The sequence below is a fragment of the Citrus sinensis genome, chromosome 3 (genome assembly GCF_022201045.2).
Source record: "Citrus sinensis cultivar Valencia sweet orange chromosome 3, DVS_A1.0, whole genome shotgun sequence".
NCBI classification, from domain to species: Eukaryota; Viridiplantae; Streptophyta; class Magnoliopsida; order Sapindales; family Rutaceae; genus Citrus; species Citrus sinensis.
Window position 1 is genome coordinate 8,380,776 of NC_068558.1, and position 18,011 is coordinate 8,398,786.

The 18,011-nt window shown below is 33.2% G+C and overlaps 2 protein-coding genes across 8 annotated transcripts; one reads left to right on the plus strand and one right to left on the minus strand.

Moving 5' to 3' along the window:
• The first annotated feature begins 345 nt into the window (after positions 1–345).
• On the plus strand, positions 346–13,900 carry LOC102609762 (protein COBRA-like). 7 transcript variants are annotated; one of them, XM_052438747.1, is made up of 7 exons: positions 347–628; positions 1,372–1,451; positions 1,721–2,177; positions 2,445–2,496; positions 12,623–12,724; positions 12,874–13,148; positions 13,252–13,900. In XM_052438747.1, exons 1-7 carry the CDS (start codon positions 523–525, stop codon positions 13,542–13,544), a joined length of 1,365 nt encoding a protein of 454 aa, XP_052294707.1. In that variant the 5' UTR covers positions 347–522; the 3' UTR covers positions 13,545–13,900. The 7 variants fall into 7 exon arrangements, with proteins under 7 accessions (XP_052294701.1, XP_052294702.1, XP_052294707.1 ...); XM_052438741.1 differs by lacking the exons at positions 1,721–2,177; positions 2,445–2,496 and adding an exon at positions 11,841–12,297 and having other exon boundaries at positions 346–628; positions 12,565–12,724; XM_052438742.1 differs by lacking the exons at positions 1,372–1,451; positions 1,721–2,177; positions 2,445–2,496 and adding exons at positions 11,492–11,571; positions 11,841–12,297 and having other exon boundaries at positions 346–628; positions 12,565–12,724.
• A 63-nt stretch (positions 13,901–13,963) lies between these two features.
• On the minus strand, positions 13,964–16,545 carry LOC102610075 (COBRA-like protein 4). The gene is made up of 6 exons (XM_006477644.4): positions 16,271–16,545; positions 16,068–16,147; positions 15,261–15,717; positions 15,008–15,155; positions 14,645–14,922; positions 13,964–14,551 (listed from the first exon to the last, which is right to left on the minus strand). Exons 1-6 carry the CDS (start codon positions 16,371–16,373, stop codon positions 14,268–14,270), a joined length of 1,350 nt encoding a protein of 449 aa, XP_006477707.2. The 5' UTR covers positions 16,374–16,545; the 3' UTR covers positions 13,964–14,267.
• Positions 16,546–18,011: the final 1,466 nt, after the last annotated feature.

Consider the following 18,011-nt stretch of genomic DNA (forward strand, 5'->3'; position numbering starts at 1 on the left):
TAAATAAGCCATATATATATATATATATAATATTTGTTTTATGTTAATAATTTTAGTAGATATATTATATTTGCACAAATATATTTTTTAAATAATAGCATACAAATATGAGTAATTTTATAATAAGAGAATTCTCATAATCAAACACATCAATTACATCAATGATAACGATATTCTTTAATAACAAGTTTGCTAAGAAAAATAACGATTTTCATTAAATTACGATGAAATTATAATAATAATTTGTTAACTCCCACAAGGGTATTATAGTAACATGACTCAGCACGCACGTGAATGTGATTACAGTTAACCTTGAGCTAATTCGTATATAAGTCAGTCCCGTAGCTATGTGAATGAGAAAAGAAGTCTTCTTTACTGCTCTCTCTCTCTCTCTCTCTCTCTCTCTCTCTCTCTCTCTCTCTCTCTCTCTCTCTCTCTCTGTGTTTCATTTCACTTTGAAGCAGATCTTGAGTTTGGAGTCATTGATCATTCGTTCCTTAGGAAACCTCTATTTCAAGGAAAATGGAATCTTTAAGGGGTTCGGTCACTGGATCCATTACCAGCAAGCTCAGTGGCTTCACCATTCTGCTTCTGTTTTTGCTTTCTTGCTCCACTTTTACTTCCACAGGTCAGTCTCTCTCCGGCCTGTGTACAAGTTCCTAAAGATCCTTTTTTGTGGCTTTAAGTGTTTCTCTTGTTTTCTGAACCTGGGTATCGGTTATCTTCTTTAGAAGTGTAACATTTTGCATGAATTTGGACGTTTAATGGGAAATTTAGTACTTTACTGAATTTTTTGTTGCCAACTTTGATTTGTTAATTTCTTTATATCGTGTATGTCTTGAGATTTAAGAATGGGATAGGTGGCTAGTGATATGCAGGAGAATAGAAAGATTTAATCTTTCACTGAGTTAGTGAGTCAGAACTCAGAATTTTTTTGATCTGGTTAAGTCACAAGTTAAAAAAGAGCGTGTTTCTCATTCAGTGCAATAATTTGGTTTATTTGTTTCCAAGTCAAGTGATTCAACCTGAAATGATTTATATTTTCGCAATAAATTATGTTGTGGTCTTGTAATGATTTCTACCTATGATTTGGGGTTTAAACGTTTCAGTTAGCATATGCTCGGAGAGTTGAAGAGAAACAGGATTGATCCTATAATCATATTCTATATAGTGAAAATTTCTGGTTGTCTTTGTCAATGTAGGCCGAAAACCAAAATATGCAAATAATTTTACGTACTGTGTATTGCTGTTTGCCGGTGTATTTTCTTTACTTCTTTTCAAGTTCTTTTCAAGTTTTTCATCTTGAACCTTAATTATGTTTTTGCAATATTCAGAACTAACGTTTATTTTTCTCTATGGATGTCTATGCAGAAGCCTATGATGCACTTGATCCAAATGGGAATATCACAATAAAATGGGATATAATGTCCTGGACTCCAGATGGCTATGTTGTAAGTATTAGTTAATGATAGATTCTTCAATTATGTAAGGTACATGCAAAAGTTACCTTGGAATCAGAATGAACACTTGCATTAGATTATAATTCAAGCTAACATAGCAACATTTGATAATGTTCCTGCGGCTGCCTTCTAGTTGTCCTCTTAATGTTCTTTTGCATCAACTCAAGTATGAGAAATTTGGAGAATTCATCTAGCTCTGAATCATGATATCTATTTACTTGAATTTTAATGTAAAATATCTCTCTTATTGGTTTTGGCAGGCTGTTGTTACGATTTTCAACTTCCAACAATATCGCCATATTCAAGCACCAGGTTGGACATTGGGGTGGACATGGGCAAAAAAGGAAGTCATCTGGAGCATGATGGGAGGACAAACCACAGAACAAGGAGATTGTTCAAAATATAAAGGGAACATCCCACATTGCTGCAAGAAGGATCCAACAGTTGTAGATTTGTTGCCGGGGACTCCATATAACCAGCAGATTGAAAATTGTTGCAAAGGGGGAGTAATAAGCTCCTGGGCACAGGACCCAACTACTGCATTAAGCTCATTCCAGCTCAGTGTTGGTGCTGCAGGAACAACTAACAAAACTGTCAGAGTACCCAAAAATTTCACACTTAAAGCCCCAGGGCCTGGATATACTTGTGGACCTGCAAAAGTTGGTAAACCAACTAAATTCATTACGTCAGATAAGAGGAGAGTCACACAAGCTATGAGTAAGTTTCTTGTTAAAATCTTTTTGAGTAATGTAGAGGTGACTGCTTATATGTTATTATTGTATTTTCATCCATATAGTTTAGAAGTATAATAACACTGAAGTCCTCTATGTTGTTGTGGGAAAACGTATGCTCTGTGAAATGGTCTAAAGGTTGAAGTAAGATGTAATAACAGCAGTTGGTTTTTGCTCATGATAATGAGTACTACAAAACATTCAATGCCTTGTAACAGTGTTTTAAGTGAACCTTGCCTGTATCTTATTGCAGTGACCTGGAATGTCACATGCACATATTCACAGTTCTTGGCTCAAAAGACACCCACCTGTTGTGTTTCTCTCTCTTCCTTCAACAATGAAACAACAGTAAGCTGCCCAACGTGTGCTTGTGGCTGTCAAAACAATGGAACAGAATCTGGGAGTTGCATAAAGTAAGTTCTTTCATTTATCTTTCGTTTCACAATTTACCTTTTTTTTTTATAACACATTAAAATAAGACCATTGGTCTTATAAGACATTTAAAAGTGGATTAGAAACAATTAGGTTTACCATAATTGGCAAAACGTTATACAATTTTGAAAAATACAGTAAAATAGGAACGTAGTTAAAGATTAGGCTGAACATAAATTAATGAAGGCACCTATTTTTCACAGAAGAATAAACCATACTTTATTGTGTGATCCTTGCCCCCAGATATCAGAACAGTGTTTTGAGGATGGAAATCCAAATCATTTATAGGCTGCATTTGCATCGGCAAAACAAAAGTCAACAAGAGATAGATCTTAAGACATTCACATCAGAAGGGAGTACATTAGTGTTTTGAACAGGGTATAAAAGAATGGAAGAATTACTAAGTGGTAGATTGGTAAAAAGAAAATTGAAAAAAGCACAACTAGTCAGTTTTCTAAACTAAAAATGGAAATGCAAGAAACTAGACTCCACAGAACAGTTTAATGTAGTAGAGACTTTTAGAGCAGTTGGCACTCAGCAATAGCCAGAAAATAAGGTGGGTTTACTTGTATATGATCATAAAAAGTCCGTATGACTGGCCGCACAGGACCATCCGTTGAATCTGGCAGCATCATTTGCTTCATTTTTGCGACCTGAAAAAGAATATAAGAACTTTGGAGTTAGACACAGACACCCAGAAGAAAAAAGGTCACGATAAGATTACAAATATCAAAACCTCAAAGAGCTTGATTGGTGTGTCTGCACTTCCAGTCACAATAAATCTTCCATCAGGACTAAATCTCGCACATCTGGCAATGTTCTAGAAAACGAGACCCATCAGTCCATAAACAGAAAACTAACACGAATTGTAGAAGCCACATTTATTTTCCCCTACAATGGCATACCTTGTGCTCAGAAAGATGCCGTGTCTCATGCTTAGGAAAACTCTTCGACGAGCCTTTTGTGTCTTGTACAGCACTGATTTTACAGTAGGCATGCAATATTAGTCTTTTTTGTTTCCATAACAAGTTAACTAATAACTTCTAACAGAGAACAGATTTGGGTATGAAATCCAGACACCAGCAGTAGTCATTTCACCGAAATATTAGTCCTTGAACACAGTATTACATAATGAGGAAACAATTAAAGCAAGTGTTTTTGCAGAAATGCATTGCCTGAAATCAACAACAGCAGCAGCACGGGGAGCCGGGATTGAGCCGTATGCTGCAGTAGCAGTAGCAGTAGCAGGTATCAATGTGCTGGTGTCATACAATGAATTAGACGGAACCCCTCTTAATATCTCATCTTTCTCCACTGCAAGACCCTGTTATTGCCTTAGAACCAATGTCCAAAAGTGATCCAATAGAATTTTCTCCATTAATTTTTTTAATTTTAAAATAAAACCAATAACCTTGGCAACCAGTTCAGTGAGCCTGTTTGGGGGAGCTTCAGCATTTAAAGGCGTCATTGTGGCTGAAGCAACAGCATTTGCAGCCTACAAAAAATTATCAATTTTGTTTTTCAGTGTGTGTGTGTATACTAAAGATTTCGATAAAAGGAGACAAGGGGGTTGCCTGAGAGATTATATTGTTTATAGTTATGTAATTGGATTTTATAAGCAATTATTCATTTACTACCTGTTTATTCAAATATTTTTAAAAATACACAAACACATGTGCCGGTTGAAATTAATATTTTATTACACTCATCTACTTTCATCTTGTATTAATTAATAAATTTAATAGAATATTAATCAAATGACCTTTTTATTCCATATGTAAAATTGTTATTTTACCTAAAATAATATTGGTGGTATGTATTTATTGGGAATGACAAATGTAGAGAATTACGGTAATAATGGTAAAATTTTATTTTGTTAAAATAATGTGTTTACAACTCTATATATAGGAAGAAAATAATATTAATAGGTAAACTGTAAAAAAAAAATATGTACTTCAAAGCATGTTATAAATGTCATTTTTTTTAAGACGTTATTTGCCCTTACAAATTGAGTAATGCACATGGGTTAAGCAAATACATCTCCAAGATACAATGACTTATTTGTTTGTTTGCATTGTGCATTTACTAAAACAAACCATAATACTCTTAAATGTTGCAAGCCTGCCAAGAATCAATATATTATTCCTACAGAAAACAATAAATTGAATATTTAAGGCACAAAAAATATATGATTTATGATGAAATTCATTTTAAAAAAGAGGACTGAGAAAAGAGTAGTGTAAGATTATTATTTTCATATCTAAATAGCCTAAACATGTCCCTTATATATAGATAAACTTGTGCTCCTCTATTTTGGTTGTCACCTTTTATGATATATCTCTTCATTCATGGCCATTGGATCAAGATTTGATATTAATCAATGGTTCAAATTGAACCATTACCATTTCAAATGAAATGCTACCATGAATAAATGTATCTTTGAGTAAAAAGATATCTCTTTTATAAGGCGTAATTAATTAGATATGTCTTTACATTCAAATACCATATATTTTGAAAAATGTTCCAACAAATAAATGCCAGAAAAATAGCAATTGCAATTTCTAATGGGGTGGCAGTTCTTTAATTAAATATATTAGAACTTTAGAAGGCAAGGCATAAATAAAGGTAATTTATACCGACTTTAACCATTATTTAAGTCACAAAATAAGGAAAAGCATTATAGGGGAGGAAAAAAAAGGCAACAGCAAGTCAACAATGGCGCAGTGGGAGCTTTATCAATAACTCCACAATCTCGCAACACCTATTAGCCTCAATTGCTCACTTTCACTCCCTTCTACTGTATCTCCCTCAATTCCCTATGTGTACTGTGGCCATGGCGACAAGAAAATAGCCAAAAGAAAGCGTTTCAATCACTCCTTCGAGAACCCGAGGCAGTGTGACAAAGAAGAAAGGTAGAGGACCACCCAGAGTGATGGCACCTACTACCCGCCGAGGGGAGATTGGTTTGTGACTATGAGAAATTGGGTAGATTTTTAAGCCTATTTCGTTGATGAAAATGGATGGAAATTGGAGATAAATTGGCTAAGTCTAAGCGTCATCAGGCAACAGAGTTAAACACGAAGGTGGTTGATGGAAACTAGAGAAAAATGGTGTTTGTTGCTCGCCTCAGTTAGAAATAGTATCGTATTTGTTTTATTTTTCTTTTTCAATTGAGCTAAACGACATTGATTTTTCTTTTTTTTCCCACAAATCACGTTATACGATGTAGTTTTCACTATACGAATAAAATGACCATTTACCCCTACAATGTCAGCAACATTCTAACAGCATCAAGAGGGAAATAAACGAATGCATAAAATGCTAACTTCAAGTGGCGCATTGAAAAAAAAAATATTTGTGTACGTCTGAAAATGTCCCAAAAATAAGTGGTCAGTAGATAATTATCCGAATTTTACCGATAGAATTTGTCGTAACCAAGTCACTGTTTGATTTAGCTTATTTGATAGTTTTATTTAATTTCGTAATTTTAATAGAATTTTTAAAGATTAAATAGGTTGTTTTATTTTTATTAGAAAAATTTTAAATTTTAAGATTTTGAAATAGATATTAAAAAGTTTTCTCAAAATGTTAACATATTTAAAATAACTTTTATTTATTTAACAATCTTATCTCATTTCTTTCGTAACATAACTTTAAAAAATTTATCTGTTAAAATAATTTTATAAATTTTAATAAAAAATCTCATTGATAATTAAACAACTAATTTTTTTTTTTGTAAAAACTCTATTTAAAAAATTATAGTAAACGAAGAATCTTAAGTGTTATCTTATGTACAAGTGTGAACGTATTTTATATTTGTGCGCGTACTATTGGCCAATATTAATCTTTTGAGTGAAAAACATATTTATCCTTTAAAACATTTGAATGATATGTTAAAGAAAACTGAGAATATTTTAACTATTTTTTAATTTATGAAGTAACATGAAAAAAAAAAAGATCATACACATAAATAAATTATGATCTTAGATAAAAAAAAATGTCTAAGTTATAATTTACCTTGAAGATTCAAGTATATAAAATCCACGTGAGGATGGCGCGTTACACATTTTTCACTTGCGGAAGATTGAATTTAAGTGGAAGTGGTTTTTCGCATATAAGAGATTGAAACACTCTTAATATACGTGAGTTTTCATGTGACTAAGGGCTTGTTTCTTTGTGATTGTTTTTAAAAGGTCAAAAGTGATTTTTTTAAGGATAAAAATGTGTTTAATTCTTATATTTTGAAGTTAATGCATGTTTAGTCTTTATATTTTTTAAAATATATCAAAACATCCCTGCCGTTAAATTATTGACATCCCTATCGTTACCTTTTTTTTTGGGGCTTGCTTTTACATTTACCTTCCTACAATAACGTTCCTTTGTTTTTAGACATTAATAAAAAGAAAAAAAATTAAATTACCAATTTAACCCCAAAATTTAAAATAGAACAAAAGAATATACATTGATTTTTGTGGAATACTCTACTAAGGAGTTAATATATTAATTTATTTATTAATATCCAAAAAAATTGATAATTTAATTTTTTTAGACATACATGAGATTCCACCAAAATTAATATATATTTGTTTTAATTTTATTTTTGGGATTAAATTTGTAATTTAATTTTTTATTAAAGTCCAACAAAAAGAAATATTATTATAAGAGAGTAATATTATAAAAGCAAGATAAAAGAAACAAAATGTAACAACAGTGGCATCAATGATATAACGACATAGATGTTTTGAGATATTTTTTTAAAAAATAGCACTAACCTTAAAATATAGTGACTAAATAATTTTTTATCCTTTTTTTTATAAATTACTTTTAGTAAACTAACTCATCATACAGTAGATTTTGAAAAGAAAGAAAAGAATAACATTTCAAATTTTAATTTTGAAAATAAGTTTTATACATAATACAATTTCATACACATGTAAAATATATTATAAAAATCTAAAATTATCCTCAATTCAATCAAGAAATAAAACGATCAAATTCAAAGCGATTACTATTATTACCAATTATATTGAGATAACAAAATAAAAAGTACAATTAATAAAATAAAAATATTTATTTTAGTTATCAATTATTATATATACATATAAAATAATATATATATATATATATATATATATCTCTCTCTCTCTCTCTCTCTCTCTCTCTGTGTATGTATGTATGTATTTATAAATATATAGATAAGTTTTATTTAACATTATGTTCATTTCAATCATTTACATTCTTACAATATTTTAGCGGTGAAATTTACTAAACATATACGGTTATTTTTAAAATTCACAGCATTTTTAAAAATAAATTTCACCAAACGGTTAATAGTAACTATTTCTCTTCACAACTAATTATTTCTATAATTTAATTAACAGTAATTATTTTAAAAACTATAATATTATCAAATTGGCACGAAGAATATCATAATAATGTAAATAAATGAGAAAAATAGAAAAAAAAAAAAACAGATTTACTATACTATATAATTTAACACAATGCTTTTGCAAGTATTTTACAATCTCACAAGTCAATTCACATAAAATAACAACCATTCAAGAGTGAAAATGACCCATAGAGACTAGTGATTATATTATTGATTATTTGGAAGAGACAACAGTAGGTTGAACATTGAGCAAATTAGGTATCATGTTTCCATCAATCTTAGGGTAACATGCATCAACGACAGCTATTATACATTAGGCTTCATTGCATGTCCAATATTTTATTTGATAAGCAATAATTAAAATATTCATACTATTAATGTGCAAAAGAGTATCATGCATAACATACGTTATGTGAATAGTAAAGTTACATATAATATAATTTACATTAGAAATTACAATCTAAAAGTAATACTCAGTAATTTATAAAAATTGACTATTAAAGTTGCATTTGAATTTTTTTTTAGTGTTAGTTTAGTTTGATGTAACTTAAAAAAGTTGTACATTTGATTGATATATTTCTTATTTTTCTGTCGGCACAAATCCAATTTCGGGTGGTTGTTTATTACAAAAATCTTAATTTAGACTACAATTATTATTATTTTTTTTTTTTGGTACTTTAACATAATATGTAATCGATATTCCACAATTTTGTTGAAGAAATGTAGGGCACAAATAATTAGCTTTACAAGTTTCTTTAGAATAAAAACAAAATCTAATACACGTACACACATATATATTAATAACAAATTGAAACAATTTGCTGGTGTAGAAGAAGATTCAGACAATCAACAGAAACATCTCTTGAGTCATCGGGTTTTTTCTCTCCACCGACAGAATTCGATTATAAAAATTCAAGCCAAGGCCTACATGGCCCACGTTCCTAGCTGGCTGTGTTTACCGAGTCTTTTTACACCGTTAGATTTTTTTTTTCCCCGTTTTGACACTTCTACTGTCTACGCGCCCCGCGAACTACCGAAATTACTACAATATCCCTGCTGATGTTTTTTATACATTGGTTTATTTTATGAATTTATAGAGAAGTTACAATTTTACCTAAGTAAATTTTAGTTTGATTTGTGTTTTCTTATCTATTCATATGTATTATAATTTTACCTAAGCAAACTTTAGTTTGATTTGTGTTTTCTTATCTATTCATATTACATAAAATTTTCATTAAAAAAAAAAAAGAACAAAGAATTTCATGGAACTTTGCTTGTATTGGTATGAAGCAAAATTATACGAACCATAAAGTGGTCCAATGAACTCTGTTAATCATTAGTATTATGTCTCAGCTAACACTTTTTTAAGGAATAAAATGAGTATGAATCATTCTTATTGAATAAAGATATAACATTTTTCATTACCATAATTTATTAATGGAGTTTTTTTTTTTGTATGTGTTATTACGAAAATACTCTGAATTGTTTCATCATTTTGTTACTTGAATGCCCAGGATCAGAATTTAAGAAGATTGATGTATTCAAGTTGACCATGAGCATATATAATAATGATAATACATGTATGAGAAGTTTTACAAAAGAATTTTTTTTACCTTAATAAAGTGAGGAACAAGTTAAAAGATAAAATAAATCACTAATGCAATGTATTTTATTCTGTACTATATTGAATTTTTTTTTCTTTTAGTTTGTCTTACGGCTTTGATATTGAGTTTAAAACGCTATAAACTTTCTTTTTCGAACTGCAATGAATTGTATTTCATAAATTTTGGCAAAAAAAATGTTTGCTAAATTTTTTAAAAGTTGCTTATTATAACCACCTCATTAAATAAGCTACATACTTTTTTTAAAGTTCTTAGTATAATCTTAATATTTAAATATATATTAAACTTATTTATATTTTACCCATTAAAATAATAAACATGACATTTTCGTAATAAAATTTACTAATGCATATATTATATTTTTTAAATTCATAGCAACTGCAACAATACAATTTACCTAACAACAAGATTTTTTTAATTAATAACTTATTTAATGCACATTGCTGAAGCAGCTTTTTAAAAATAAAGAATTCTCTTATTATAAAATTACTCATATTTGTATACTATTATTTTAAAAAAAATTTGTACAAATATAATATATCTACTAAAACTATTAACATAAAACAAATATTATATATATATATGGCGTACGGCCTACCCCACTCCCAAGATAATCACAATTATTGGCTATAACTAACCACTTCCGCAAAAAGAGAGTAATCTCATAATCAAACACATCAATTACATCAATGATAACGATATTCTTCAATAACAAGTTTGTTAAGAAAAATAAACGATTTTCATTAAATTACACTGAAATTATAATAATAATTTGTTAACTCCCACAAGGGTATTATAGTAATATGACTCAGCACGCACGTGAATGTGATTACAGTTAACCTTGAGCTAATTCGTATATAAGTCGGACCCTCAGCTATGTGAATGAGAAAAGAAGTCTTCTTTACTGCTCTCTCTCTCTCTCTCTGTTTCATTTCACTTTGAAGCAGATCTTGAGTTTTGAGTCATTGATCATTCGTTCCTTAGGAAACCTCTACATCAAGGAAAATGGAATCTTTAAGGGGTTCAGTCACTGGATCCATTGCCAACAAGCTCAGTGGCTTCACCATTATGCTTCTGTTTTTGCTTTCTTGCTCCACTTTTACTTCCACAGGTCAGTCTCTCTCCGGCCTGTGTACAAGTTCCTAAAGATCATTTTTTGTGCTTTCTTTAAGTGTTTCTCTTGTTTTCTGAACCTGGGTATCGGTTATCTTCTTTAGAAGTGTAACATTTTGCATGAATTTGGACGTTTAATGGGAAATTTAGTACTTTACTGAATTTTTTGTTGCCAACTTTGATTTGTTAATTTCTTTATATCGTGTATGTCTTGAGATTTAAGAATGGGATAGGTGGCTAGTGATATGCAGGAGAATAGAAAGATTTAATCTTTCACTGAGTTAGTGAGTCAGAACTCAGAATTTTTTTGATCTGGTTAAGTCACAAGTTAAAAAAGAGCGTGTTTCTCATTCAGTGCAATAATTTGGTTTATTTGTTTCCAAGTCAAGTGATTCAACCTGAAATGATTTATATTTTCGCAATAAATTATGTTGTGGTCTTGTAATGATTTCTACCTACGATTTGGGGTTTAAACTTTTCAGTTAGCATATGCTCGGAGAGTTGAAGAGAAACAGGATTGATCCTATAATCATATTCTATATAGTGAAAATTTCTGGTTGTCTTTGTCAATGTAGGCCGAAAACCAAAATATGCAAATCATTTTACGTACTGTGTATTGCTGTTTGCCGGTGTATTTTCTTTACTTCTTTTCAAGTTCTTTTCAAGTTTTTCATCTTGAACCTTAATTATGTTTTTGCAATATTGAGAACTAACGTTTATTTTTCTCTATGAATGTCTATGCAGAAGCCTATGATGCACTTGATCCAAATGGGAATATCACAATAAAATGGGATATAATGACCTGGAATCCAGATGGCTATGTTGTAAGTATTAGTTAATGATAGATTCTTCAATTATGTAAGGTACATGCAAAAGTTACCTTGGAATCAGAATGAACACTTGCATTAGATTATGATTCAAGCTAACATAGCAACATTTGATAATGTTCCTGCGGCTGCCTTCTAGTTGTCCTCTTAATGTTCTTTTGCATCAACTCAAGTATGAGAAATTTGGAGAATTCATCTAGCTCTGAATCGTGATATCTATTTACTTGAATTTTAATGTAAAATATCTCTCTTATTGGTTTTGGCAGGCTGTTGTTACGATTTTCAACTTCCAACAATATCGCCATATTCAAGCACCAGGTTGGACATTGGGGTGGACATGGGCAAAAAAGGAAGTCATCTGGAGCATGATGGGAGGACTAACAACAGAGCAAGGAGATTGTTCAAAATATAAAGGGAACATCCCACATTGCTGCAAGAAGGATCCAACAGTTGTAGATTTGTTGCCGGGGACTCCATATAACCAGCAGATTGCAAATTGTTGCAAAGGGGGAGTAATAAGCTCCTGGGCACAGGACCCAACTACTGCATTAAGCTCATTCCAGCTCAGTGTTGGTGCTGCAGGAACAACTAACAAAACTGTCAGAGTACCCAAAAATTTCACACTTAAAGCCCCAGGGCCTGGATATACTTGTGGACCTGCAAAAGTTGGTAAACCAACTAAATTCATTACGTCAGATAAGAGGAGAGTCACACAAGCTATGAGTAAGTTTCTTGTTAAAATCTTTTTGAGTAATGTAGAGGCGACTGCTTATATGTTATTATTGTATTTTCATCCATATAGTTTAGAAGTATAATAACACTGAAGTCCTCTATGTTGTTGTTGGAAAACGTATGCTCTGTGAAATGGTCTAAAGGTTGAAGTAAGATGTAATAACAGCAGTTGGTTCTTGCTCATGATAATGAGTACTACAAAACATTCAATGCCTTGTAACAGTGTTTTAAGTGAACCTTGCCTGTATCTTATTGCAGTGACCTGGAATGTCACATGCACATATTCACAGTTCTTGGCTCAAAAGACACCCACCTGTTGTGTTTCTCTCTCTTCCTTCTACAATGAAACAATAGTAAGCTGCCCAACGTGTGCTTGTGGCTGTCAAAACAATGGAACGGAATCTGGGAGTTGCATAAAGTAAGTTCTTTCATTTATCTTTCGTTTCACAATTTACCTTTATTTTTTTCCTTATCCTCTTGAGATGCTCCTCAACACATATCTCCATGCATTTTGGCGGGTTTTCTGAAGCTGCTTCTTATATTTTCACTTTCATCATGTCATAACAGTCCAAAGACTCCACATTTGGCATCAGTTGTGAATACTCCAGGAAAACCCAACAGACCAATGGTCCAGTGTACCAGCCATATGTGTCCCATCCGAGTTCATTGGCATGTCAAGCTCAATTATAAGGAGTACTGGCGTGTGAAGATCACAATCACTAATTTTAATTACGCAATGAATTACTCACTGTGGAATCTAGTCGTGCAACACCCCAACTTTGATAATCTCACACAGCTTTTCAGCTTTTATTACAAGTCATTAACTCCTTATGAAGGCTTAAGTAAGTTAACTCCTGCCAAAGATTAATCCATGTTCCTGTTAAAGATCTGCTTAACTCTATGTTATATTCCTAACATATTGTTGGCAATATCAAAATTTTGCAGATGATACAGCCATGCTGTGGGGAATAAAGTTTTACAATGATTTTCTCTCTGAAGCAGGCTCTAATGGGAACGTGCAGTCAGAGCTGCTGTTTCGAAAAGACGCATCAACATTTACTTTTGAGAAGGGTTGGGCTTTCCCTAGAAGGATTTATTTTAATGGAGATAACTGTGTGATGCCACCTCCAGATGCCTACCCGTGGTTGCCAAACGCAAGTTCCCGGCCTGTTATTTCTCTACTTCGTTCAGCCATAATAATCTTGGCATCTTGGGTATTGTTATTGGCTTGTGTGTGATGAATTATATCTGAGGCCAAAAGGCTAACTTCTAGAACGTTCTTGACGTGCTATCTGGTCTGATATGTGCTGAAGCATATGTAATCCTGGTGCTCGGGTTCAATGTGCAAGTGCTGCAACTTGTACACAGCATAAAGAGGGTTCAGATGCATTACAGCCTGCTGCTGTACATGCTTTTCATCTAATTATGTATTGGGAATCAGAAGTTTTTGCCATATTTTTTTGAGTTATTTGTTGTGTTGTATGTTTATCTATACATACACTTGATAAAAAAATTGTTTGTAGGATATCCCACAAGAAAAGTATTTGTAATAAGGAACTCCATGAAGAAATTATAGTTGATATCTTGTTCTGTTCGTTATTAGCATTTAACGTCTGTCAAAAACTTTCTGTTCTGAATACCTAATTGAAGATTTGGAGAAAAGAAACTGGACACTGATTAACTTCAGGTTTAAGTTGCCTAGTGCAGACAGAAAGTGAAATAAGTTGCTCTCTGGACACAGCACGACACTTATGGAACATTGTGTATTTATGCGTTGAGGCTTTTTTGTTTCTTCGCCGGCAAAAGATTTCTACATCTGAAGGACAGCACACTTACCATGTTATTTGGTAAACAGATAGAAGCTGTGATGGTGTAAAACTGTCAGTCACAGACAGTTCATCCCTCAAAATCATCCTGCTCTTCCTGTATCTGAAAATCTTGTCTTCCTAATAGTAAAACAGTCACCAAATCGACATTACCGCCAATAAAACTGAGGCTGCCATTGTTAAAGATGTAATTGGATTTGCATTTGCAGAGTTTGGCAGAAATGGGTAGGTATCAGGTGGGGGCAGCATGCATTCATCTCCATTGAAGTAAACTTTTCGAGGAAATGCCCATCCCTGCTTGAAGGTGAATGTGTCCTTGTTCTTCTGAAGAAGCAACTCAGATTGAACATTTCCTTGCGGTCCAGCTTCCATTAAGAGGTCATTGTAGAATTTCATGCCATAGAACATACCAGTGTCATCTGTAAATACAAGTAAAAACTAATCAATCAATGTGTTTGATGTGGGGTTATGCAACTGGACTTGAAAATTCGATTAGATTTCCAGGCACTAACTTATCGATTCATAAGGGACGAGAGGTTTGTAATCGAAGCTGAAAACTTGCGTGACATTGTTGAGATTGGGGTGCTGTGCAACGAGAGTCCACTGAGTATAGTTCATCCGATAGTTGAAATTAGTGATGGCTATCTTCACACGCCAATATTCTTTATAGTTCACCTTCACATGCCAGTGCACCCGAATAGGGCACATATGATGTGTGCATTGCAGCAATGGTGTATTGTCTTTCTTTGGAGTGTTTATTCCTGTTCTGTGAGCTGCTTTCGAGTTACTCCTGCACAATCACAGCCAACACCAAAATTGGCTACTCCCATATTTAAAGAAATCAGACATCAGTGAAAATTGAATGGGAGGCTTACATAATGCAGTTGTTTTTGTTGTGGCAGCCGCAAGCACAAGATGGGCAAGGAGTGATTGTTTCATTGTAAAAGCTTGAGAAGGAAACACAACAGCTTGGGTTCTTTGAAGCAAGAAACTGCGAATAGGTGCACGTAACATTCCATGTCACTGCAGGCAAAGACATTCAGATAACGGAAGACATAAGATCGTCAATTATCAACATGATGAATATTTATTTATACGATAGAAAGATTTTGACAGAGATAAGCTTACTAAGTGCTTGAGTTTTCCTCCTGCGATCGGATGTGAGATAAACTGTTGATGGCACAACTTTTGCAGGGCCACAAGTGTACCCTGGTCCTGGACCTTGCAGAGTGAAATTCTTCGGCAGTTTCACGGTCTTATTTGAAGTACCGGCAAGTCCAACACTTACCTGAAAGGCTGAGACTGCACTTGCCGGATCCTGTCCCCATGCTGATAGAACCCCGCCCTTGCAGCAATTTGCGAACTGCTGGTTGTAAGGAACCCCGGGTAGCAAGTCCACAACAATGGGAATTCTTTTGCAGCAGTGTGGTATGTTTGCTTTGAACTTGGAACAGTCTCCTTGCTCTGTGGTTTGTGCCCCCACCATTGTCCAGATTACTTCCTTCTTCGCCCATTGCCATCCCAGAGTCCATCCAGGAGCCCCAATATGGCGATACATTTGAAAATTGTTGATTGTCACCGCAGCCTGGTAGAATACAATTAGCCATGATTAAAATGATGATAATTACCATAAAAGATAGGGCCACCAGGCTGTCTCTTGCCTGGCCATGGATTCAGCGGATAGATAACAAGCATGCTTGATTGTGCTTGTTAATAATTTGATGTTATAGCTAGAATATCTATTATGTTTGCGCGTAATCATTTAATCAGAAAGGTTAACTTGATGCCATGATAAATAGTTCGGCATCTCAAAGCTTGAAATTTGGATGCATCAAGCAGATTTGATTAACATTCATGTATCTTCATCTTGCAATTGCACACCGTGCTCATCAGCAATGAAACAGAAATAAACTATTCATAGATGATGACACTCACCACATAGCCATCTGGTGTCCAAGACATCACGTCCCATTTGATCGTTACGTTGCCAGTCGGATCTAATGGATCGTATGCCTCTACAATCACGAAAGCAGAATCCATTATTAATGAACTAGCGAAAAAAGCTAGGCAGCTAACTGATGATTAAAATTTTTAACTCTTCAGTCTCGTTAGTTGTTAGATGTAGAGCAAACAATTACCTGCATGCGAGAGCATGAAGAATGCAATTGCCAACAATGCGAACTTCAGTTCAAGGAATGAGTGGCACCGCCTCCTTTGGCAGAAGACATTTTTGTGTTCCATGGCCTGAAGTTCACTGGATCACAAACTCTCCGGGATGAATCAAAGTAGAGACTGGCATTTCATTGGGCTACCAATGTGTTAAAAAGGGAAAAGGATGCTTGGAAGGCGTCTCACCAACTGGTTGTTAGGTAATTTTGTAAGATATTTTCATCACCCCTGTCACGCACACCTAATTTGATTTTATTTGTCAGCTTAAGTTTCTGCATCTTGAAGCAAAGCTTTGATGGGAATGATGGAAAAGCTGGCGGGAGACTTTTGAGAGGCTTGAACTCAACGGCTCAACTGTCATTCCCATTCACATTGGTAGTCACATTCACATACTCAAACGTGCTCAAACTCATTTGAGCCTCTCAAGGGATGTGTCAGTGTTTACGGGACCAGCTTTAAGAACAAGTTTCTTCTCTTAACATTTTAAGTCAATCCAGTTCAGGCTGTTCAGCCTCGTGCTTTTGCTCAGTCCTAAATGAGCATTCTGAATCATCACTCTACTGACTTCTCTAGAAGCATATTCATGTTATCAAATATGTTCAAGAATCGTGTGTTTTTTTTTTTTTTTGGGTTATGGAAAAATGCTTGCTGATTACCATCAAGTGTGCTCATAAAAGATGATTACATTTAAAACTTTGATTATGGTAAGCTTTTCAGTAATGATACATCGAAATTTTTGAAGTTCTGCCTAGCTCAGTTATAGCAACAGTTGCATGAAAGAGCAAAGTGAACTTAACCAAAACCCCCACTCTTGTTCGTTAAAACGAATTATATTTTTCCTCGTGTTGTAAATAACCTATACAGTTTTTGGAGACCCATATTAGTCCTCTTTTAGTAGATTAATTTGCCAGTTGAAAAATGGATAGACTTTAACATTAAATTTGAAGCTAAAAAGTTCAAATTTTAAGGGAAGAGTATTGACGTCGAGGGGTTTTAGACTTTTAGTGGATTTCAAACAAAAAGGAAAAATGATTAATTTTCCTAAACAAAAGAATCTCCGCTCCTTTTCCCAAGCAAAAAGCATAATTAATTAGTTCATATCAAATTTTACATTATATCTCTTGTCACGACTTAAGCAAGTGATCATTCTAATCTTAGTAGTCTTTTTTCTTCTCTTTAAGCACTAATTAAGGGAAAAGCATGTAATCATGTATCTATAAATAGTTTGGTATTAGTGGGTCTGTTGATGGTTTTGGTTGGTTTAATAGCATCAGATCTTTAATTCAACATAATGATGTATCAAATCTTAATGTCAAAGTATATTGATGTGGGAGATCAAAATTGGGTCTAATTTTTCTATCACTTACGACAAGAAGATGGTTAGATCAGTGGTCTCTCCCCATCAGATAACGACATATCGTCTGCCTATTAAGTCTTCAAATATGTGTTTAGATTGAAAAAATAATAATAATCTGTTTCTTCTGTCAAATGCCATAATAGCCCATAGGTAACCTTTGGACACAATTAAATCTAGAATTTGATGGAGTATTCATAATTTGATATGGGCAAAATCATTTTAAGTTTTAACCCCCATGAGTAAGTAATACATTTGCAACATCAACAAACTAAAATTATTAGACTTTTTAAGATAATAATGATATGGTGGTCAGACCTTAAAGATATGGTGGTCAGGCTGGGACATTGTTCTAG